General features: G+C 42.6%; 1 protein-coding gene and 1 pseudogene across 2 annotated transcripts in view; one reads left to right on the top strand and one right to left on the bottom strand.

Annotated features, from left to right (window-relative positions):
* EXOC6 (exocyst complex component 6) overlaps positions 1–23,982 on the bottom strand; it is a 229,115-nt gene that overhangs the window by 201,777 nt on the left and 3,356 nt on the right. Inside the window, exon 1 of one of the 2 annotated variants that reach the window (XM_047759790.1) lies at positions 11,876–12,029. The exons of the other annotated variant lie outside the window; for it this stretch is intronic. Coding sequence (XP_047615746.1) covers positions 11,876–11,976 — 101 coding nt within the window. The 5' untranslated portion in view covers positions 11,977–12,029. Of the gene's footprint in view, positions 1–11,875; positions 12,030–23,982 lie in introns of those variants that run through there. 2 annotated transcript variants of the gene reach the window in all.
* On the top strand, positions 16,549–17,244 carry LOC125115595 (S-adenosylmethionine decarboxylase proenzyme 1-like; annotated as a pseudogene).

The raw sequence follows: 23,982 nt of genomic DNA, 5'->3' as shown, positions 1-23,982 counted from the left end.
GCACTGCTGTGGAGCAGGCCAGCAGCTGCAGCTCCAATTCTACCACTAGCCCAGGAATTTCCATATGCCACAGGTGCGGCTCTTAAAAAAAAGAAAAGGAATGTATATATATGTATAACTGGGCCACCGTGCCATTCAGTAGAAACTGGCACAAGACTGTAAATCTATACTTTAATAACAAAAAGAAAAATAACTTTAAAAAAATAAAATACAAAAAATAAAAAAGCACCATTTAATATCTCTGGAAATTGTCCTAAGAGCTTACAGCAAATGAAGAAGCATTTATTCAAGAAAATCTACCAAGAAAAGTTAAGAGTTTGTGCCCTTGAACCACAATTAACACCCTTCCTCCAGTTCAGCATGATAGAAGCTCCATCTTGGGTGGGTGTGGCTAAGGAGGCAGGGCTTCCCCTCCCTCCAGGTTATGGGTAGGGGTTAGAGAAAGGGCAGGCATTCTGCATTTCTCATCCTCCCTCCCCTACAGTTCAGAGTTACAGAAGCTATATTCTGGATGAGTATGACTGAAAGGTGGAGGGCTCCCTTCTACCCAGCCCTTCTTCCTCCACCCAGCCCCATGAAGACTGTCACAGGACAGAGGCTTTACCACAGATGTAACAGCCAGGAAGACTGGGATCCTAAGTGCCCCACCTCAGCTCATGGAACAGAGGCTGCACACTATAAGGTCAAGCCAAGAAGACCAGATATTACTGTCCCACCCAGAGTCCTGCTCATAAAGAAAAGTATCACTTAAAACAGGTACTGTTCTTGCCCAGGCTCTGGAACAGAGGCTCAGATATGCTACCCACCTGGAGAGGCAGGAGATAAGTACAGAAAGCCACAAAGTTCTCCCCACAGAAACTAACTTTAGAACAGAGTACCAGGAAGTCCAAACATAAGGGTAATCTCAAAAACAATGGAGATTTTGGTAGTAAGCAGTTGAGAGGAGGCTGGTAGTTCCATGAGGTCAACAACCTAAATCATAGGTCAGCTGGTTTACCAAAACAAACCAGGGAAACAAAATGTGAAGAGCCCTCCTGTGATGAGAGCAAACCTCAAAAATTGGCCTGAAAAACTAACACTGCACTCAAACACATATTTGTACACCTTGTTCACAGTGGCTCTCACAAGAGCCAAAAAATGGAAGCAATCTGAGTGTCCATCAACAAATAATGGATAAACAAAAAGTAGTATATAGGTATAATGAAATATTATCCAGCCTCAAAAAGGAAGGAAATTCTGGAGTTCCCATTGTGGCACAGTGGAAATGAATGCAACTAGAAACCATGAGGTTGCAGGTTCCATCCCTGGCCTCACTCAGTGGGTTAAGGAACTGGCATTGCCATAAGCTGTGGTGTAGGTCTCAGACGCAGCTCAGATCCTGCATTGCTGTGGCTGTGGCGTAGGCTGGCAGCTGTAGCTCTGATTTGACCCCTAGCCTGGGAAACTCCATATGCTGCAGGTGCAGCCCTAAAAAGCAAATAAATAAATAAATAAATAAAAATTTCAAAAAACGCTGCAATTCTCACTTAAAAATTAAGAAATTTTTAAAAAGGAAGGAAATCCTAACTCGTTACAACATGAATGAACCTTGATAACATAATGTTAAGTAAAATAAGCCAGTTGCAAAAGGGAAATTATATGATTCTACTTATATGAAGTATCTAAAATAACCATATTCATAGAAACAAAGTATGATAACCAAGTAAAAGGGACAATGGGGATTAGCATGTGAGGAGCACAGTTTCAGTCTGAAAAGATGAAAAAGTTCTGGAGATGTTTAGTGGTGATGGTTGTGTAGCATTTGTACTTAATGACACAGAAATGTATATTTAAAATGATAAATTTTAAAAAGGCTTGGTTTCAGGAGTTCCTGCTGTGGTTAAGAGTTTGTGTTGTCTCTGTGGTGGCACAGGTTCAATCCCTGGCTAGGTGAAGGGGATTAAGGATCTGGCATTGTTGCAGTTGGGGCATAGGTCACAACTGTAGTAAAAAATTTAAAAATAAAATTTTTTAAAAAGGCTTCATTTTTGAGTTCCCTGGCTCAACACATTAAGGATCCAACATTGTCACTTCTGTGGCTGGAGTCACTGCTGTGGCACAGGTTCAATCCCTAGCTCAGGGACTTCTGCATGCTGTGAGCATAGCCAAAAAAAAGAAAAAGAAAACGAAAACCACATAAAATGGTAAATTTTATGTTATGGATATCTTACAACAATTTTTTAAAATAATATTTTAAAAATCAAGATTGGGAAGATTAGAGAATTTAATCCACTAGAAAAATCATTAAGCCAAGAATAAATATGAAATAGAGATAAATTACCTTTTATTCCTTATATTTATCATATATATTTATATAACTTATAAATATGATAAATAATAATATAAATTATTATATTATAATGTATTATAATTTATCATTTATTCCTTCAAATTAACTAAGCATGATCTGGTTTGAATAGGTTCTAACTACTGGAGCATACAGTAGATCCCTGTTACCAGGTGATGCATTCATCTCTCAGCTGCTAAGGACTCAGAGCTACACCCTTCTCTGGAGACCTTCAAGAGGAAGGGACTCCACCCAGTAATGCCTGGGAGGGTATGCATCCCCAACACACACACACTGTGGGAAGAGCCTGTAGCCAATGAGAAAGTGTTGGAGGTGAGAGTAAAAGGTCAGGCCCATTGCCTCAAAGTGGAACAACTCTGTGGTATCATTCTAACTCCAGAGCTCTTCCTGGAATCAGGCTGAGGCTACACTTAAACCCACAGTTTTACTGATTTCCTCTTCTCTATCCCATTTCCCTCCCTCCTACATGTTTCATTTGAAAGTGTTGCCTCAACAAATCACTTGCAAAAGGGAAAAAGAAAAAAAAAAAAAAACCTACCACTGCAAAGGGGACCAAATTAACTTGGTCAGACTGTGAAACAACTTATGTCCCTGGATATTGCTGAAAACAATAGAGCAGCCAGGCAGCAATTATCTGGAGTCCAACATCTGAGTGTTGATACCAAGACACACAGACAGCTTAACAGAAATCAGGAAAGCGACAGAGAATTCTGCTAAAACCAATGTCATTCCAGAGTGACTGTGCATGTGCCAAAATGTGCCCTCTGAGGAGTGAAAGCCTAGGCTTCATACTGTGAGAGAAATACTCTTGACTAGAATAGCCCAGCCAAGCCATTAAACAAACAAATATGAACAAGCCCCAGAAGGTGGTGGGTTAGTGGGGATCGATATCAAGAGTTGATATAATATACTATCTAAAATTCCTAGTTTTCAACCACAACAATAAATTATGAGATAGGCCAAAAAATAAAATAAAATAAAAGAGAGGGAGAGAGAGACACTTGGATCCACACACACAAAGGAAAAAAAAAAAACAGACCTTATAAGACCTAGACGGAGTTATCAAAGACTTCAAAATACTGTGTTTAAAGTACTAAAAAGGAGTTCCCGTCGTGGCTCAGTGGTTAACAAATCCGACTAGGAACCATGGGGTTGCAGGTTCAATCTCTGGCCTTGCTCAGTGGGTTAAGGATCTGGCATTGCTGTGAGCTGTGGTGTAGTTTGTAGGCACGGCTCAGATCCCACGATGCTGTGGCTGTGGTGTAGGCTGGCAGCTATAGCTCCAATTCGACCCCTAGACTGGGAACCTCCATATGCTGCAGAAGTGGCCCAAGAAATGGCAAAAAGACAAAATAAATAAATAAAGTACTAAAGAAAACCATGCTTAAGGAAGTGAAGGAAGGTATGATGACAATGTCTAATAAAATAAAGAATACTAACAAACAGAGAGAAATCATAAATAAGAACTAAGTTGAAATTCTGGAATTGAAACGTTAACAACAGAAATGAAAAACTCATTAGAGTATCTCAACAGCAGATATAAAATGGCAGAAGAAAGATAGACTACTTGACCATAGACTAGTAGAGAATATGCAATCCAAAGAACAGAGAGAAAAAATAATGAAGAAAATGAAGAGAGCTTCAGAGAAATGTGGACACCATTAAGCACACCAACATACACACAATGGGAATACCAAAGCAAAGAAGAGAAAGGACCAGAAAGAATATTTGAAGAAACAATGGCTAAAATTCCCCAATTTTGATGAAAAACATTAAACATTTAAGATGATCAACAAACTACCACAAGAACAAACAAAAAAGACATCCATACCCAGACACATCACAGTAAAAAAAAAAATATGAAAGACAAAGGGAAAACCTTGAAGGTAGCAAGGGAAAAAAACACATACACATGGGAATCCCACTGATATTAATGGCTGACTTATCAGAAAGATGAGAAAGCCAAAAGGCAGTAGGATGATATATTCAAAGTGCTAACAGAAAAAAACTGTCAACCAAGAGTGTTATAACCAATAACACTATCTTTGAAAAATGAAGGTGAAATAAAAGACAATTACAGATAAACAAAAACTGGGAGAATTAGTTACTAACAGACCAGCCTTACAAAAAATACTAATGAAAGTTCTTCATCATTAAAAGAGTGAGCCCAGGTGGCAATATGAACATACACATGTGCATTCACATGCGCATGCACACACACACACAAAAGAACACCAATAAAGGTAACTACTTAATTATAAAAGACAGTATAAATGCATCTTTCTTAACTGATTTAAAAAGTAATTGCATAAAACAACATGTATATAAATTTACTGACAACATATAGAAATGTAATATATTTGAAAATAACAGCACAAATTAGGTATGTGGGAGCAAAGCTGTACTGCAGTAAGAAAATGACACAACTAAAAATTCAGCAACAAATGAAGAGAATCAGAAATGGTAAATAAGGCTAAGGTAACAAACTCTATAAACTTACTCTCCTTTCTTCTCTTAGCCACTTTAAAAAATAAAGTTACATATAGCAAAAATTATAACAATGTATTATTCGTTTTATAACATACAAAGATATAAAATATAATAACAGCACAAAAAAGAGAAAGATGGAATAGAGCTATCCAGAAGTAACATTTCTACCTTTTGCTGGAATTATCAGAATTAATCTTAAGCCAATTTTAAGAGCAACTAAAAAAATAATTTTTTTAAATACTGGAGAAGTTCCCGTAGTGGCTCAGCAGAAATGAATCCAACTAGAAACCATGAGGATGCAGGTTCAATCCCTGGCCTTGCTCCGTGGGTTAAGGATCTGGTGTTGCCATGAGCTGTGGTGTAGGTCACAGACACGACTAAGATCCCGAGTTACTGTGGCTGTGGTGTAGGCCAGCAGCTACAACTCCCATTTGACTTGAAGCTTGGGAACCTCCATACGCTACAAGTGTGGCCCTAAAAAAAAATAATAATAATAATAAAAAGACAAAAATAAATAAAAATTAATTAATTTAATTAAATACTAGAAAAATCATCAAAGTAATTAAAATGATATATTGGAAAATACTCACTTAACAAAAAAATGTCAAAAAAAAAAAAAGAATGGAGGCACCAAAAGAAGTAAGACATACAGAAAATACCAAGTAAAATGTCAATGGCAGATGTAAATTCAACTATATAAATATTAACATTAAACATAAATGGAGGGGTCCCCACTGCAGTGCAGTGGGTTAATAATCCAGCTTGTCTCTGTGGCAGTGCCAGTCAGATCCTTAACCCAGCACAGTGGGTTAAGGACATGGTATTGCCACAGCCGTGGTGCAGGTCACAATTGTAACTCAGATTCAATCCCTGGCCCAGGAAATTCCACATGCTGCTGGTGCAGCCAAACAAACAAATAGAAAAAAAGGAGTCCCATGGTGGCTCAGCAGACCAGGGATCTGGCATTGTCGAAGCAACAGCCCAGGTATTGCTGTGGTGCGGATTCAGTCCCTGGCCTGGGAACTTCCACATGCTGCAGACTCAGCCAAAAAAACAAACAAACAAACAAACAAAAAGTCAGAGACTATCAAACTGAATAATAATCAAGATCCAACAACATGCTATCTACACACAATACGCTTTAGATTCAAAGATAAAAACAAATAGGTTGAGGGAGTTCCCGTCGTGGCGCAGTGGTTAACGAATCCGACTAGGAACCATGAGGTTGCGGGTTCGGTCCCTGCCCTTGCTCAGTGGGTTAACGATCTGGCGTTGCCGTGAGCTGTGGTGTAGGTTGCAGACTCGGCTCCGATCCTGTGTTGCTGTGGCTCTGGCGTAGGCCGGTGTTTACAGCTCCGATTGGACCCCTAGCCTGGGAACCTCCATATGCTGCGGGAGCAGCCCAAGAAATGGCAAAAAGACAAAAAGACCAAAAAAAAAAAAAAATAGGTTGAGAGATGGGATTAAGATGGCAGAATAGAAGGACTGGAGCTCAACTTCTCTCCTAAAAACAACAAAATTTACTACCAAATGCTGAGCAATCTTCAAGCAAATGGACAGTAAACTTTCAAAAAGATGTCCTACTCCAGAAGACAAAGAGGAGGACACATCAAGAGGTAGGAGGGGCGATTACATGATATAAGCAACCCCATACCTCCCAGGAGGGAAGCCCCACAGACTGGAAAGTAACTGGTTCACAAGAGACTCACCTACAGGAGTGAAGGTTCTGAGCCCCACATCAAACCCCCAGGTGTGGGATCTGGCACTGGGAGAAAGAACCCTTGGAGCATCTGGCATCGAAGGCCAGTGGCGCTTGTGCACAGGAGCTCCACAGGACTGGTGGAAATGGAGACCCCATTCTTGAAAGGTGCACACAGACTTTGACGTGCACTGAGTCCAGGGGCAAAGCGAAGTCTCCATAGGAATCTGGGTCAGACCTGACTGCAGTTCATGGAGGACCTCCTGGGAAAACAGGGGTGAATGTGGCTTGTTGTGAGGGAAGGATATTGGAAGCAAAGCTCTCAGGAATATTCAGCAGCATGCCTTTCTCTGGAGGTGGCCATTTTGGGAGAATGTGGCCCCACCCATGAGCCCTGAGAAGCCCCAGACCAAACAACAATCCAGGTGGGATCACAGCCCCACCAATCAGTAAACAGGCTGCCTAAAGAACCCCCAGACACACAGCTGGCTCTAATCTCACCCAGAGACAAAGCCCCACCCACTAGAGGGATAGGAGTCAGCTCCACCTACCAGTGGGCAGGCATCAGTCCCTCCCATCAGGAAGCCTACAGCAAGCCCCGGTACCAACTTCAGCCACAAGGGGGGCAGACACCAGAAATAAGAGAGGATACAACTCTTATTATTTGTAAAAAGGTCACCACACCAAAAGCCTATAAAAATGAAAAGATAGATAAGGGAGAAAGAAAAAAACTCAGAAAAACAGCTAAATAATCAGGAGATTCTCAGCCTCCAGGAAAGACTTTAGACTCTTGATGCTGAAGATTATGCAAGAAATGGAAATAAACTGGAGGCAAAGATGGATAATTTACAGGAAACACTGAGCAAAGAGACACAAGATTTAAAACTTAAACAAGAGATGCAAAATACAATAACTGAAATAAAAAATTCATTAGAAGCAGCCAACAGCAGAATACAGGAGGAAGAAGAATGAATAAGCAAGGTGGAGGAAAGATTAGTGGAAATCATGGATGCGGAACAGAAAAGAGAAAAAGGATTGAAAAGAAATGAAGAGAGTCTCAGAGAACTCTGGGACAATGTTAAACGCACCAACATCCATATTATAGGGGTGCCAGAAGGAGAAGAGAGAGAAGGGGACAGAAAAAATATTCAAAGAGACAATAGCCAAAAACTTCCCTAACATGGGAAAGGAACCACTCACTCAAATCCAGGAAGTGCAACAAGTACCATATAAAATAAACCCAAGGAGGAACACCCCAAGACACATATTAATCAAACTCACCAAAATTAAAGACAAAAGAAAATCTTAAAAGCAGTTAGGGAAAAGAAACAAATGACATACAAGGGAACCCCAATAAAGTTATTGGCAGATTTTTCAGCAGAAACTCTGAAGGCCAGAAGGGAGTGAGTGGCATGTTATACTTAACATGATGAAAGGAAAAAACCTCCAACCAAGATTACTTTACCCTTTGAAGGAGATTTGAAGGAGAAATCAAAACTTCACAGATAAGCAAAAGTTGAGAGAATTCAGCAACACTAAACCAGCCTTACAGCAAATACTAAAGGAACTTCTCTAGGCAGAAAAGGCCACAACCAGAAACAAAAATACCACAAATGACAAGGATCACCAGTAAAGGTATATATACAGTAAGACACAAAATCATCCACGCACAATTATGCCACCAAAATGAGCAATTGTGAGAAGAGGAAGGTACAAATGCAGGACACTGGAGATGCACTTGCAATTAAGAGAACAACAACCTACAACAATCTTGTATATACATAGACTCATATCAAAATTTCAGAAAAACTGCAAACCAAAAATCTACAATTGATACACAAACAAATAAGAAAAATCAACTCAAATACAACACTAAAGATAGTCTTCAAACCACGAGAGAACAAGATAAGAAGGGAAGAAAAAAAGAGCAACAAAAACAAATCCAAAGCAAATAATAAAATGGCAATGAGAACATAAATATCAATAATTACCTTAAATGTGAATGGACTAAATGCCCCAACCAAAAGACAAAGGCTGGCTGAATGGATACAAAAACAAGACCCATATATATGCTGTCTTCAAGAGACCTATTTCACTTCTAGGGACACATACAAATTGAAAGTGAGAAGATGGGAGAAAATATTTCATGCAAACGGGAATCAAAAGGAAGATGAAGTAGCAACATTTAAATCAGACAAAATAGACTTTATAGATGAACTGATGTCAAAATAATCCAGGATGAGAAAGAGTAGACTGATTAAGGGGTTGAACTGAAGGTAGATGGTAGATTCATGTGGTTCATTATACATTTTTACTTTTTAAAACACTTAAATTTTCCCATAATAAAACATTTTTTAAAGTTTAGTAGTAGCGGAATTCCCATCATGGTTCAGCAGTAAAGATTCTGACTAGTATCCATGAGAACATGGGTTTGATCCGGGGCCTTGCTCAGTGGGTTAGGATCTAGTGTTGCCATGAGCTGTGGTGCAGGTCGCAGACGTGGCTCAGATCTGGCATTGCTATGGCTGTGGCACAGGCTGGCAGCTGCAGCTCTGATTTGACCCCTAGCCTGGGGACTTCCATATGCTACAGGAGCAGCCCTAAAAAGACAAAAATAAAAAAATTAAAAAAAAATAAAACAAAATTCAGTATTAGCACTTCACTCAGTGAAACCTAGGGAAAAAAAACAGTAGTAGCTTACTTAAACTCTGTTCAAGAGAAAAGGACTGCTGGTAGTAGTGCCTTCTATGTGTGTATGCAAAGAGTCTGTCTGTAAATGAGAGATGACAAGGGTGTATACAGGGTAAGTCTGCGTTCACTAAAGAATGTGGGCCACAGCTGCAAACTACACCACAGCTGCAGGAACTCGGGGTCCTTAACCCATTATGCCACAGCAGGAACTCCCAAAAGTTCAGGATTTCAACAAAGTAAGCAGGTGACACAAATGTCCAGCAAAATAGAAGAGAATGATAACACCATGAACACATATATTCTATTTGTATCACAAAAATCTCTCAATATATAGCTAACCCTTGAACAATGAGTGGGTTAGGGCCACAGACCCTTCATGCCTGGAAAATCCATGTATAACCTATAGTCAGCGATCCATACACTAGGTTTCCCCACAGCCTCAATTCAACCAAATGCAGATCATGCAGTACCATAGTATTTACTATTTAAAAAATCCAGTTCTAAGTGCATCCACACAGTTCAAATCCTTGTTGTTCAAGAGCAAACTCTCAATTTTTTCTTTTAAGTTAATTTCATTTGCTTTCAAGGATACTGCCAAGCACATATTCTCAAGAGGAAGCATCTCCAAGTCCCCATCGTGGCTCATCGGAAAAAAATCTGACTAATATCCTTGAGGATGCAGGTTCAACCCCTGGCCTCGCTCAGTGGGTTAAGGATCCAGAATTGCCGTAAGCTGTGGTGTAGGTCGCAGATTCCGCTGGGATTTGGCATTGCTGTGGCATAGGCCAGCAGTACAGCTACAGTTCGACCCCTAACCTGGGAACAGGGGCAGCCCTACAAAAAAAAAAAGAAGAAGAAGAAGAAAAAAGAAGCATCGGAGTTCCTGTGGAGGCTCAGTGGTTGGCGAATCCGACTAGGAACCATGAGGTTGCGGGTTCGATCCCTTGGCCTTGCTCAGTGGGTTGGGGATCCGGCATTGCCATGAGCTGTGGTGTAGGTTGCAGACGCGGCTCCGATCGGGCGTTGCTGTGGCTCTGGCCTAGGCCGGTGGCTGCAGCTCTGATTAGACCCCTGGCCTGGGAACCTCCATATGCCACCGGAGGGGCCCAAGAAATAGCAAAAAGACAAAAACAAAAACAAAAAAGGAAGTATCCCTTTCATAACCAATACTCTTTTCAAAAAAATGGACTGTTCTGATAATTAGACACACACTACATACTCTTTCAGTTCCACCATCCACTGAGGAAAAAAAGCTTCCTTTTAATCTATGATTTCTACTTTCATTACCAAATGTGGAGTTTTATGAAAAGAATTACATTGAAAAAGGAAATACACAAATTATTCTTATATCATAGAAGAAACTTCATGTGACAAAAATATTACCAAGTGCCTAACACATGCTTGGTGCTAGGGATACAGCAGTAAACAAAGAGGCATGGTCCCTAAGATCCTGGACTTTCTGGGCACCTAAACACCTAACCCTCCCCAGTCTACAAATAAGAAACTGATGTCTAGAGAAGTTAAATGATTTTTCACCATGACCGCACACTTCATCAGTGGTAAAACTAGGGTAAACCAAGAACCCAGGTCTCCAGACTCTTCGGGTAAGGTGGATTTACATCATAACTTGAACTGGCTTCACATTATACTATATCCACAGGCCACATAATATACAGTGCTCCATTTCTAGGAAGTGTATCTTGAAGAAAATAATGATAAAAGCGCAATCAATCCCAAGTTCCCTAAGGGAATAATAATTTCATTATCATCAAAGTGAAAAATAAAACCTTATATTTAAAAGGCACTATTCTTGAAGAACACAATCTAATGGATCACTACAGTGCCCGGCTAACATTCTATTATTAGAGCAGCAGGTACTCGGTCTGGAATATTCATTACCTAGGACTATTTTTAAAGGGTGGAGATTCTCTAAAATAAGGGGGAAATAAATGCAAAAGCAACTAAACGTTTGTAAAGAAGTAAAAGCTCCCCAGACTCCAAGAGAGGCCAGCCCGGCGACAGCACGCTCCCATCAGCGAGTTCCAGAGCATCGGCTCCTCTCCGCCGGCCCACGCTGCCTAGTCGCCCACTCCGGCCACGCGGGCGTGGGGATGACGGCGCCGGCAACTCCCGCTCAATTTCAATTCTCCCACGCTCGCGGCAGCCCAGCACGCCAGGGTTTCCACCTGCGCGCGTGTCAGTCATGCCGGCTGTACCCACTTAACCTTCGCCCCTGGCACGTCCGTGGCCGAGCCGCCCTCTGTCCCACCGCCACCCGAGAGCCAGGGGCCCCAGGCGCGTCCTCGAGACCGGAGCCGGGACTGGACGGTGAAGGCGGGGCGGCGAAGGCGGGGCCGAACCGGGGCTCCCGGGGTCAGAGGCGCCGTGGGAGCCACACCCTCCAGCTGCGAGGTGACAGCTCCCGAGGCTGAGGCGGACCGCGCTGACAGGTGTAGCCGCCGGTGCCGCCCTGCCCAGGTCCCCTCTCAGGTCCCAGCCCGCCGTCCCACAGCGCCCCCACCCGCCTCCGCGCGCACCACCTGTCGGGCCGCCCAGCGCGCTGCCCGCGGCGGACGCCCCGCCCGGCTCCTGATGAGCGGCCGGGGGAGGGGGGACAGCCCGAGATCCCGAGAGAATGAGAGCGTTACCGGAGGGTGGGCCCCACGCAAGCGGTGTCGGTGCTCTGGATCTCCTGCAAGATCCGTTCGTGCTCCGGGACGGTGCCCAGACCTTCGCCGCTTTCCGCCATCTTGGCTGTTAGCTGAGGAGCCGGCGAGGCGCGGCGCTGCGCGGACGACGGGGGCGAGCGGCCTGTGGCGCGAGCGCGAGGGGGGCGGGGAAAGGGGCGGGGCTGGAGAGAAGTGGGGCGGGGCGGGCAGCGCGGAGTGCGTGGGAGGCGCGCACCGGCGCGCGACCGGGTACTCGATGCACACACCTGTGGAGACAAAGGCGCTGCCAGGGGTGGCTGGAAGTGGAGATGCCTCACCTCCACCTGTCCCCCACCGCTTGCCCCTAGTTGCTGCCTAGCAGTTGGCCCCGCTTTAACCTATATGCTTGTATTGTGTGTGCCAGACCCTCTGCTACGCGGTGGGAATACTTTAGCAATGAGAGAGGTCGACAAATAGTCATCGTCAGTCTGTAATAAAAGCTACAGGAACGTTTAACAAGGAGGCCTGATGTACTCTGGGTGGTGTAGAGTGGAGAAAGGAAAGCGTGTACTCGAGCAGAGCAAAATGGTGTGTGGGAGTAAGATTTATTTTAGGAACCAACCAAGAACCCAGCTGGCGAACAGGACGACGCTCTGATTGGATTCCTACCCTTGCCTTCGGGAAGTTCACAGAGGCCAGTTAACTTGGAAATAAATTATAAACGCCAGAAAAATTAAATGTCATAAAACTATGACATTTTGTGGCAAAGATAGGTGAGAGATTCAGTGAAATGTGAATCTGGGTTGATTTCATGTCAAAGTCCTTGAACCCAAGTGCCCCCAGGTTGCTGTAGGTAGGCTAGGTGGGTGAGTTCTACAAAGGTACTAGTGTAGTGTGTAGTACGCTAGTCCTGTTTAGTGTTTGTGCAACACTGAGTAAACCAGTTTGTCATGATCAAAGCAGCGATTAAGGAAGATGAATCAGGAAGAGCTTACCAACCTAGGCCTGAGGGACAACTGTTTTCTGATTTCATTAACCCAGGACTCTGAACTTCCCTTTGAGTCAACCAAGCTCTTTACTATATAGCTGGTAACTCACCCTTTCAAGTGAGATGTTACTAGAAGCTTTTACTGCTTCCATCCTCCTGCCACAAAAGTCCTGGGAGATGATCTTGCATAATAGTTATGAATATGAACTCCAAAGATTCGTGTCCTCAATTTAATTTCCTGCTCCTTCACTCCACAGCTGGGTGACACTGAGCAAGAACCTAGTCTCTTTATAGTTCAGCTTCACCCACCCCTAATAGTAACTGTCTACCTTATTTTGCTGTCCTATATTGTGTTAGTTTTCTATTGTTGCTGTAACAAATTACCATGAGGTTAACAACTCAAATTTATTATAGTTTCAGAAGGCTAGTAAGTCCAATACAGTTTTCACTAAGCTAAAATCAAGATGTCAGCACAACTGTGTTTCTCTCCAGAGGCTCTAGGAGAGAATTCATTTCCTTACCTTTTCAGCTTCTAGAGGCCACCCACATTCCTTGGCCCCCTTCCTCAATCTTTCAAGCCAGCAATATTACATCTTTCTGACCATTCTGTAGTCACATCTCCCTCTGACTTAGGCCAGAAAAGATTCTCTGCTTTTAAGGACCCATGAGATTATGATGGATAACAACCATATGATTCTGGATAATCTTCTATCTTAAGGTCTTAACATTAATCACATCTGCAACATCCCTTTTGTCATGTAAGTAACATATTTACAAATTCCAGGGAATCGTATGTGGATATTTTGAGAGTCATTATTCTGCCTGCCACCCTTAGTAAGTGTCCAATAAACATTACTAATATATATAAATGTCCTCATTCCTACTAATGGGAAATTTCTGTCTTCCTCGGAAATTTCAATGCAAATTTATCTCCTTCGTAAAGGTTTCCCTAGGAGTTCCTGTCGTGGTTCAGTGGTTAACTAACACAACTAGTATCCATGAGGAAGTAGGTTTGATCCCTGGCCTCACTCAGTGGGTTAAGGATCCAGTGTTGCTGTGGCTGTTGTGTAGGCTGGCAACTGTAGCTCCAATTCGACCCCTAGCCTGGGAACCTCCACATGCCGTGGGTGTGGGCCTTGAAAGATAAAAGACAAAAATAAATAAAGAAAACAAAAAAATAAAGATTTCCCTATAGTCACAACTTTCTCCACTGACTCTAGACTCAGTTTAGCACACTTATCTACACCAACAACTGTTTAAATAGTTTGCACTTGTTTGATTAGTGCTTTTTCATAAATTGAATTTTGTTTGTTTTCATACAGTTGGTCCCCAGCAAACTGAAACACGCCTGACCTCAGTGCACACTCACTTGGAAGACCAAGAAAGCTCTACTCCATCCAACTGCTTATTTTACCAAGAAACCCTATCAGAAGCCTGTTTCCATTGTCTTCATGATACAGGAGAATCCACATCTTCTCTGGGAAGTCCCACTTCCTCAAAAATATGCAGGGGAAAAAAAATCTCTTCCCAAGGCCACCAACACTTTCACACCATGTTAAGGTCTTTAAGGTCAGAAATGACTTTAATTGTGCAATTTCTTATAGTTCCTCATAGAATTCTGCACAAGGCTGAGAGAAAGCTGGAGGAGTCTTAAAACCAGACAGTGTTGAAGCCACTGGAAAGAGTTGAGAATGAGTTAGAAAGGAGCATTCCAAACAGCTCTGAGCATAAGGTAAGAGTTTAATTAGTAAGTTATTGGTAACAATTAGAGGGATATCAAATTGTAAAGAGTTTCTTCAAACTTGCTTTTTATATACTGACATTATATGTAACACCTTATAATGTGGTATATTCATTGTTTCCTTAGTAGAAATCTGCAGCACAAACCATGTTACCTCAAATTCCCTGATGTTCATTTTTATCACAAGCTTCCATGCAAGAAACAATATTTATAGATTTCTGTCAGAGGATGTAAACTTCATCCGTTTTCGGGTTTAAAATTTTTATCTTTGAATCATGCCAAATGCCAGTACCTAGAACCCAGTGTTTTGGCCCTTCATGCCATTGCTTTTTACTGAGTAGTAAAAAACTGAATTTTTTTCTTAGCCAACTGCTCCCTGAGGCACCTGGTGTTAACAGCTCTGAAATGCAGGTTCGGCTCTTAAGAAAATAAACCTTTTGAAAATTGAACCTGAAACCAAAACGTAAGATCGGAGGACGAATTTTATACTGTCCTACAGGGAGGCTAAAAAGCCAGTTTTCTCTGTAGGAAATGGCAGGCTATCTTAGTTCAGACAACGAGCAGGGCCAGAATTCATGGTTCTGAATTGTAAAGCAAGGCGAGGAGAGCAGGGCCTGTGGCACAGGCCAGTTTCAAATTCAGCAACTATGTCCAGATGGGGCCTTCCTTTCCAGAGCGTTCATTACCCAGACCTTCTCTTCTCCAGTCCTGATGGCATCTATCCAAACCCCTGCCCTGTGAAGCCAGGCCTGCTTAGGTACCCTCACTCCCCGTGCTGTTTCAACACCTGCCCATAAAGATTACCTCAACATTCACTAGCAGCATCCTCCCCTCAAGTCAAGATAGAAGGAAGTCCACATACCACTTCCCCTTCTGAAACAGCTTTTGCTGCTTCCCTCTGTGACTTCTGACAGTTTTGTTAGTACCTGAAGGTTTTTGCTAAGAATTTTTTTTTTTTGTCTTTTTGTCTTTTGAGGCCTGCATTTGTGGCATATGGAGGTTCCCAGGCTAGGGGTGTAATGGAGCTACAGCTGCCAGCCTACACCATAGCCACAGCAACACAGGATCTGAGTCGTGTCTGTGACCTACACCACAGCTCACAGCAACGCTGGATCCTTGATCCACTGAGTAAGGCCAGGGATCAAACCCACAACCTCATGGTTCCTGGTAGGATTCGTTTCTGCTGCACCACGACGGGAACTCCAGAATTTAAAGCTAAATGTCCTAAATCACTAACTCTGTAAATTTTAAATATGGACCTAGATATAACAAACACATTCATGTGAGAGAGAAAAAAAAAAAAAAGCCTAGTCTAAATGGCTACATTTCTGGCTCCCACAGTATGGCTAGTGACATTAGCTAGCACTCCTCTGCAGAGAACCTAAGAGGGAAGCCAGACCTGAAGCACCATAGCAATTCCAAAAATAGCAAGAAGCTCCCATGAGTGGTATTGCTTGAGCACCAAGGTAGAAGTCAGGCCTGATATGTCAGCAGCAGAGGGACCACACTCCATTCAATGAAGTTTCATCCCTCACATACAGTTATCCTTCCCAAGACCTCCGCATCCATGAGATATCCAATGCCTTGGCATGGCCCTTCCTGGGAGAAGCAGAGCAGTACTTAGGCTTTTATCACTCCCATGTGTGTTTGAGCAAAAACTGTTATATTAGTTTTCTATGGCTGCCATCACAAATTACCATAAGCTCAGGGAGTTCCCATTGTGGTTCAGCGGTAATGAGCCCGACTAGTATCCATGAGGATGCAAGTTCAATCCCTGGTCCCGCTCAGTGGGTCAAGGTCCAGCATTGCCGTGAGCTGTGGTGTAGGTCAAAGATGTGGCTCAGATCCAGCATTGCTGTGGCTATGGCACAGACCAAGGGCTACAGCTCTGATTCAACCCCTAGCCTGGGAACATCCATATGCCACAAGTGCAGCCCTAAAAGCTTCTTTTATTCTCGTAAGAATTCCATGAAGCCTTCTCACCAGGGGTACCTGCACCAGAGTTTCCAGGAAGGAAGAAATAGAGTTTCTTAATGCAATTTCCCCAAATGGAGCAGCATGTTGTATGGGACATATGAATTCCAACTGTTGGTACTTGTGTACTTTGATTTCCCAGAAAGTCAAGTAATCAGTCAGCCAGATCAAACCATGGAAATTCTGATGAGTGAACTTGACCCAGCAGTTATGGACTAGTTCTCCATGAAAGATGGTATTACCAAAAAGGATGTCACTCATATTACTGAAAAGAATGTCACTGGTGAGAATGGAATTCGTGACCTGATAGCAAGTCCTGTCATTGATGCCACACTGTTCAATCTTTCTGGGTATTCAGTGGATGGAATGAAATCAGATAGAATTTATTGGATTATTCACATCACTTCGGAACCAGAATTTTCTTACATTAGCTTTGAAACAAACTCAAGTAAGACCTTCCATGATGACCTGATCAGGTAAGTCTTCAAGCCGGGAAAATTTGTGACCTCCCTGTTTGTAAATCAGAGTTCTAAATGTCTCATTGTGCTTTCTTCACCCCAGAAGATTAAAGGTTTTAAATGTCTTGATTGCTAGAGTGTTATGTTCAATGATGACAATTTAGTTTTTACCAATTTTGCTAAGAAGCAGCAATGACAGCAGAATTGATTAATACCAACGAAGAAAAATCACAAAAAGAGAACACACATAGAATAAGGTGGTGGCTATTTTTTAGACATTGATACCAGGGGGCCATGCTTTCCATAAAGACCACCTTGTAGTTGCAGAAAGCCCTAGCCGTAATCATGATGTAACTATTTTGAACTGTAGGCATTATTATATCAAGGAGTTAGATATTGTCCATGAATGCTCTCTTCTTTATTGAGGTATCCTATACCACTCTTCCTGTGCAACTGATGTGCAGGTAGAAAAAAACTTTCACTATATGAAACTTTACACTTCCTGTGAAATTAGAGTGTTATGATCATTATACAACTACAGATGTGATAAATTCATTTGAGTAATTAAAAAAAAACTTTACGCTTGTGAAAAATAATTCGGTTTGGTTTACGCACAGTGTAATATTTCTCCAAGTATCATCCAAAATTCCCCACAGACAAGGCTTTCATCCTTATTAGATGTTGGCCTCAGCCTAGCCATCTGGGACTGTTCTATTAAATTACCGCCCGGAATTTACATCCAGTTACCTCCACTTTCTAGAACATATTCTCTACTAGCCTGATCAGAACTTATTTCTACTTCATACAGATGTTTTTGCAACAGCAAATAAAGTTTTCCTTTCATAAGGTGAGTCCTCTTTAAGAAAATGATGGCAGTTGTCCATGTTGTGTATTACTATTTTAACATTGCTGCCTGTGCTTTTATTACTTTGAGTTGTTCCTCACTATGGTGTCTCCCGTCCCAACCACACCCCTCAGTAAAGCAATATACTATTAAAAAATAAAAATAAAAAAATCAGGAGTTCCCGTGTGGCTCAGCAGTAACTCCAACTGCGACATTTCTAAATGTCTCTAAAACAAAGGATTTCAGCTATAGGCCAAAACAAAAACCGTCATAGCTATTTATTGAGAAGTATTTGCTCAGCCATTTATATTATCTAATTTAATCTTTACTAATTTAATTCATAATTTGACTATTAGCTAATTTTACTAAAATCTAATTTCATCCTATGAGGACCTTATGCTATCTCTGATTTAATTTGAAGAAACTCTGACTTAGATTAAGTCACTTGTCCAAGGCCACACTGCTAGTGAGTTGGCAAGATGGAGCTAGTAACCTGTTTCTGTTTTTCTTGTTAATAAAAAGTCAGATAAGAAGAACATTCCAGGAGTTCCCATTGTAGCTCAGTGGTTAATGAATCTGACTAGGAACTATGAGGTTGCGGGTTCGATCCCTGGCCTCGCTCAGTGGGTTAAGGATCTAGCATTGCCGTGAGCTGTTGTGTAGGTCACAGACACGGCTTGGATCCTGTGTTGCTGTGGCTGTGGTGTAGGCCAGCAGCTGTAGCTCCGATTGGACCCCTAGCCTGGGAACCTCCATATGCCATGGGTGCAGCCCTAAAAACACACACAAAAAAGAAGAAGAACATTCCAATGTTGTTTTACTCAAGGAGTAAATGACTTGGTCAGTCTCTATGGGACACAGAGCACATCTCTTGCTGTCAGTCTTCCTGGTATATCTTTTTCCTCCCAGGAGTCCTGAGGAGAGATTTTAGGTGGATCTCTGGAAGTCAATATTCGCTGTCCAAAAAATAACTCAACATGTGGGTGCAGTCTTCCAATGTGCTCTGCTGTCCCCCAACTTCCTCATTGCTGTGAACTGTGGTGTAGGCCAGTCAACCCCTAGACTGGGAACCTCCATATCCCGCAAGTGTGGCCCTAAAAAGCAATAAATAAATAAATAAATGTTTGGGTTCAAGTTCCAATTCATCTCTTACTAGATGTGGGGCTTTCGTAAAGTGACTTAACTTGTCTAAGCCTCAGTTTCTACAAGTGTGAATTAGGGACAATAATAGTCCCTAGCTCACTGAGTGGTATGGGGAGTGAAGGAAATAATGTATGTATAAAGTTTAGTCCAGAGCTTATTCAACATGAACATTGGAGATGAGGATTATCATGCATTTGTTATTAAACCAGGAAGCCCCGAATTTAGCTTCCTCTTTGAAAAAATAAAAATAAAAACAAGACATGTGAAAGTTCTTTTTTCTAATCATTAGCGAAATAGCCTAATTTTGTATCAGGGTTCTCCGAACCTGAACCTCATTTTTTTCTGAGTGCTCAATGGGTAAAAACTGCCTGAAAGTTATTCCTGTTGTGGAGGGGGAAACAGGACCATGTCTTTGGGTTAGACTCTTGGTTCCAGATCCATTTTAGTGCACCCTCTGGATCTTGCTTCTAAGGCAAGTGCCTCTTCATTGCCCTTGGAGGCAGTTCTCATCCTTTGAGGCAAATATGGGGGTGGCAAACAAATCATTGAGACTGTCTCCATATCCAGGCACAGGGTCAATCTCTATATTGTTTGTTACCAGCCCAGTTACTATTTGTTAAATGAATAATCCAATGCAGGTACTTCTAATGTTAAGCCTAATATTGTAAAAGCATGTTTCATGAGGTAGGGTACAGCTCTACAAAAAGATTCCCTTCCCCACTCCTGGAAACCCTAGAACAGACTTCCTACTCTTCATCCTCTCCAGATTTTGCTAATATCATTTGGATGTTTCTCATAGAGTTTAAGAGCCTGTGTCATATGATTGCAGGACTTAATCAAAATGTAAAGTACAAGCAGTCTTTATATATCAGCTCAAATAAACTAACTCTTCCCCGTGCCTTTTAGCCGCTCTTTGGGGATGCCTTGACAGCTGCAGTCCTCCAGCTTCTACATTGTTGGTGTGGTGACCCCAAGTGGCCACAATCTGTAAGTGCAAGAGAATGTGAACAAAGCCCAGACAGGCTGCAAAACTGTGTCTATGAATCTGTTCCATACCTCACGGGGAGAACAATAGAAGGAAATCTGAACTTGAAGCCAAATAAAATCAGTTTTTCTAAAACATGGGCCAAAGAAATTCAAAGGTAATTAGTCCCAGGTTCTGTTCATTCAACAACTGTTTTTACTGAATTCTAGCTGTGTGCCAGGCTCTGCACTAAGCTCTCACTCAGGCAGAGTGGCTCATTTGTGTGGGGCCTAAGCAGTTGCTCTTGGCTTAATGCTCTGCCATCACCATCTTGTAATTCTTAGTAATTTTTTTTTGTCTTTTTGCCTTTTCTAGGGCTGCACCCACAGCATATGGAGGTTCCCACGCTAGGGGTCCAATAGGAGCTGTAGCTGCTGGCCTACAGCACAGACACAACAACATAAGATCCAAGCCACATCTGTGACCTACAGCTCAGTGCTGGCTCCCCGACCTACTGAGCAAGGCCAGGGATCAAACCTGCAACCTCATGGTTCCTAGTCGGATTTGTTTCTGCTGCGCCATGATGGAAACTCCCTTAGTAATTTTTTAACAAGGGGTCCCATATTTTCATTTTGCATTGGTTCTGCCCTCAGAAAGATGTCCTGAAAGCACCATTAACTTGCTCATCCCAAAGTTAAAGTCCACTGAGCAATTAGAGAACAATAGCATTTTTTTTTAAATTCCATTCTTCTCTCTCCTTCCTTCCCTCCACGGGTGCCCCCATCCCCCTGCCCACCACCAGCTTATAACACCAACAATTTTCTCTTCTCTTTCCTCTTTCTTTCTTCCTCAATGTTCGTAGTGAATAATGTAATGAAATGATAATATTGACAATAACAGCTGACATTTACCCTCTCGCCACTTTGTAAAATAGCGTCCCTGGACCTCCCTATCCTTCACCATGATTTGTTATTCTTCCTAGCACTTATTACCACTTTTTAATTTATTTTTAGCTCTCTTCTCTAAAATGCCAGCTCCCTGTGAGCAAGGAATTTCTAGGTGTTGATCTTGCTGTATCAGCGACAAGACCATTGACCATCCTAGACCACTGCCTGCCACACTGAAGATGCTTCATAAATATTTATGTGCTGAATGAATGACTATGCATGAGCCACTACTTTAAATACAGTTCATGTCTAATTCAGGTAATCTTTTCAATAGTTCTATTAGTAAATATAGAGGCAAAACTTGAACACATGTCCTTCTGACTCCAGATCCCATTCATTTAACTGGCAAATAAACAAAACTGTTGCCCTGCTTGGAATCCTTGGTTCCTAACACAAAAAATGATTTATTTGTTTTTTCTTAACTTCTCTCTAGTGTTGCACTGAAGATCAAACAGCTAGTGTTTACAGTTTAGGTTGCTGGGTTTTGTTGTTGTTGTTTTAATGTCTTCTGTCCTTTCCTAAAAGCATGTTATCTTCATTCTCAAAAACATTAAAATCAAAGAAATAACAATATCCTGTTTGCTCTTAAACTGGTAAAACTTCATGGCCAGCTTTTGGAAAAGAGCCCGAGAGAGTCTGTGAGTACAAGTGTAAAACAATTATGTTATCATAAAACAATTACAAAAATTTCTTCTGGTACGTCATCATGTACAATTCCCTTTTCCTCCTATTTTTCCCAGCCGTCGGCAGGGCTTTCTTTGGATGTGTCCTCTTTTTCTATCTCCCACTGACGTTGCCCTGCTCTTCAGTGTATCTCAGTCTCAGTCTCAGCTCTAGCAGGAAGACACACTGGAAATTCTGAACTCACATCAGTTCAGACCTGTTATGATTTCAGGACCTGTTCTGAGTGAGAGGCTAACAACACACCTGCAGGATCCCAAGAGGCATAATGAGCCCAGGCTTTACCAGGTACGAGAGGGTAGCCACTGGGGGCAAGTATAATGATTGAGGCCTGGCAGCAGGAAGTTCTAGCATGAATATGCTCAGTGTTAGGACACTGCTACTGTGCTCTCCTAAGACCAAAGCTACCATCACTCTTTTATCAGAACCACCCTCAACATGAGAACTCAGACAACCACTGCCAATGCATTGGAATTGACGTACTAGTTGAAACCTTTTAACACCCTCGATCAAGGAAGTTGATAATGATGAATAAGGCTGAATAAGGTACTACTATGATCCTCTCTTTAAGCATGGCTCCAGATAGCCATTAAGCCTACCTGGGGCAGGCACGCCCCCTAGAGGGAGCAGCTGGCAAGGAGCTAGGCATCTCCAGGCCACATGGAGGGACTGGAGTAAGCATCAGGAAACATAATGAGAATGAGAAAATCTAGTGGAAATTAACATATGGTGGTAACATGATGAAAACAGGGATGCTCAGGGCAGAAGCATTAGGGCAGCAAAACCAATTCTAGACCCCCACCTGCTCATGAATTTCAGCCTCCCAAAAATCTGCCAGCCCTGAGACTTTGAATGCCCAAAGCAAAGCCGTGCTAGGACAATACAGGCTCTAGCAGTAGGCCTTTCTTTACATTGCTCCTTTTTCTTTGAAGTTCAATCACACTCCGCATGGATAACATCAAATTCCACTTTGCCACCCTGGAATTTTGTTCCCCAATTCAAGTGTTATAGCTGCCTGATTGGGAATTTCATTGGCAACCCAAAGAAGCCAAGGAAAAAAGATGTCTCAGCTCTCCCCTAAAACTATCTCTCTTTTAAAATGAATACTTTGGGGGAGTTCCCGTCGTGGCACAGTGGTTAACGAATCCGACTAGGAACCATGAGGTTGCGGGTTCGGTCCCTGCCCTTGCTCAGTGGGTTAACGATCCGGCGTTGCCGTGAGCTGTGGTGTAGGTTGCAGACACGGCTCGGAACCCGCGTTGCTGTGGCTCTGGCGTAGGCCGGTGGCTACAGCTCCGATTCAACCCCTAGCCTGGGAACCTCCATATGCCGCGGGAGCGGCCCAAGAAATAGCAACAACAACAACAACAACAAAAGACAAAAAGACAAAAAAAAAAAAAGAATACTTTGGCTCTGATTGGACCCCTAGCCTGGGAACCTCCATATGCCGCAGGTGTGGCCTTAAAAAGCAAAATAAATAAATAAATAAATAAAATAAAATAAATACTTTGGGCAGTGGTCCTATTTCCCACATAGAATGAAAACAAACACAGGGCCTCAGAATCATCTGATTTTTGTCTACTTTTCCAACAATACAGAAAGAAGGCCAAAGAAGGGAATTGTACATGGGGGAGGCAGGGGGGAGACAGGATGGGCCACCTGGAGCAGCCTTGTATGAAGTCAGGACGTAGAGAGAAGGCAGGTGAAAGAGACTTAGACCATTGGCAATGCTGGACAACATGAGTCCTGGTCTCAGTAACCCCCCCTTACCACTCCTCAGGTGGAGGAGACCCATTCATTCAGATGATGGTAGGGCTGAGGTGAGCCAGGAAGTCCTGCATACACTGTGAAAGAAGGGCTCTTGAGCCTTCCTTAAATGACACTGGTAGAAATCATCTCTGGGTTTTAAGTCTCTGAGCTCACCCTGTTAGAAAACCAAACTCCACCTGACCCTGAGCACTGACCAGGAGCAGGGCACCTCAAAAACAAGGTGGGCAGAGGAAGCTAACAGTTTAGGATTTTATAGCAGAAAATATTTGTAGACGTAATGCCTTTCTTCTGTGACAGGGAAGCACAACTAGGAGAACTCTTGAATATTCTCTCCACCTCAATTCCCAGATGTGGGGCTTTCCCTAAGAATGTTCCTTGCCCATATTCCCAGGCCCATCCCCTCAATGTCCTAACCCTTCCTTGTCCCTTCTGGGGCCTCACAGTGGAGTCTTTGCAGCCCTGCTGGTCCTTCTGCCTCCCAGCCAAACCCCTTTCCCACCCTCTCTGCCTTTAGACCTTGTAACTAGTCAAAAACTCCCACCTTCTCCTCTTCCCTGAAATGATGACTTTCTCTCTGGACTACCTTATTTCTTTTGC

Source organism: Phacochoerus africanus, chromosome 15 (genome assembly GCF_016906955.1).
Source record: "Phacochoerus africanus isolate WHEZ1 chromosome 15, ROS_Pafr_v1, whole genome shotgun sequence".
NCBI lineage: Eukaryota > Metazoa > Chordata > Mammalia > Artiodactyla > Suidae > Phacochoerus > Phacochoerus africanus.
The sequence above is the reverse complement of the archived record's forward strand: the minus strand, read 5'-3'. Positions and strand labels throughout refer to the sequence as shown.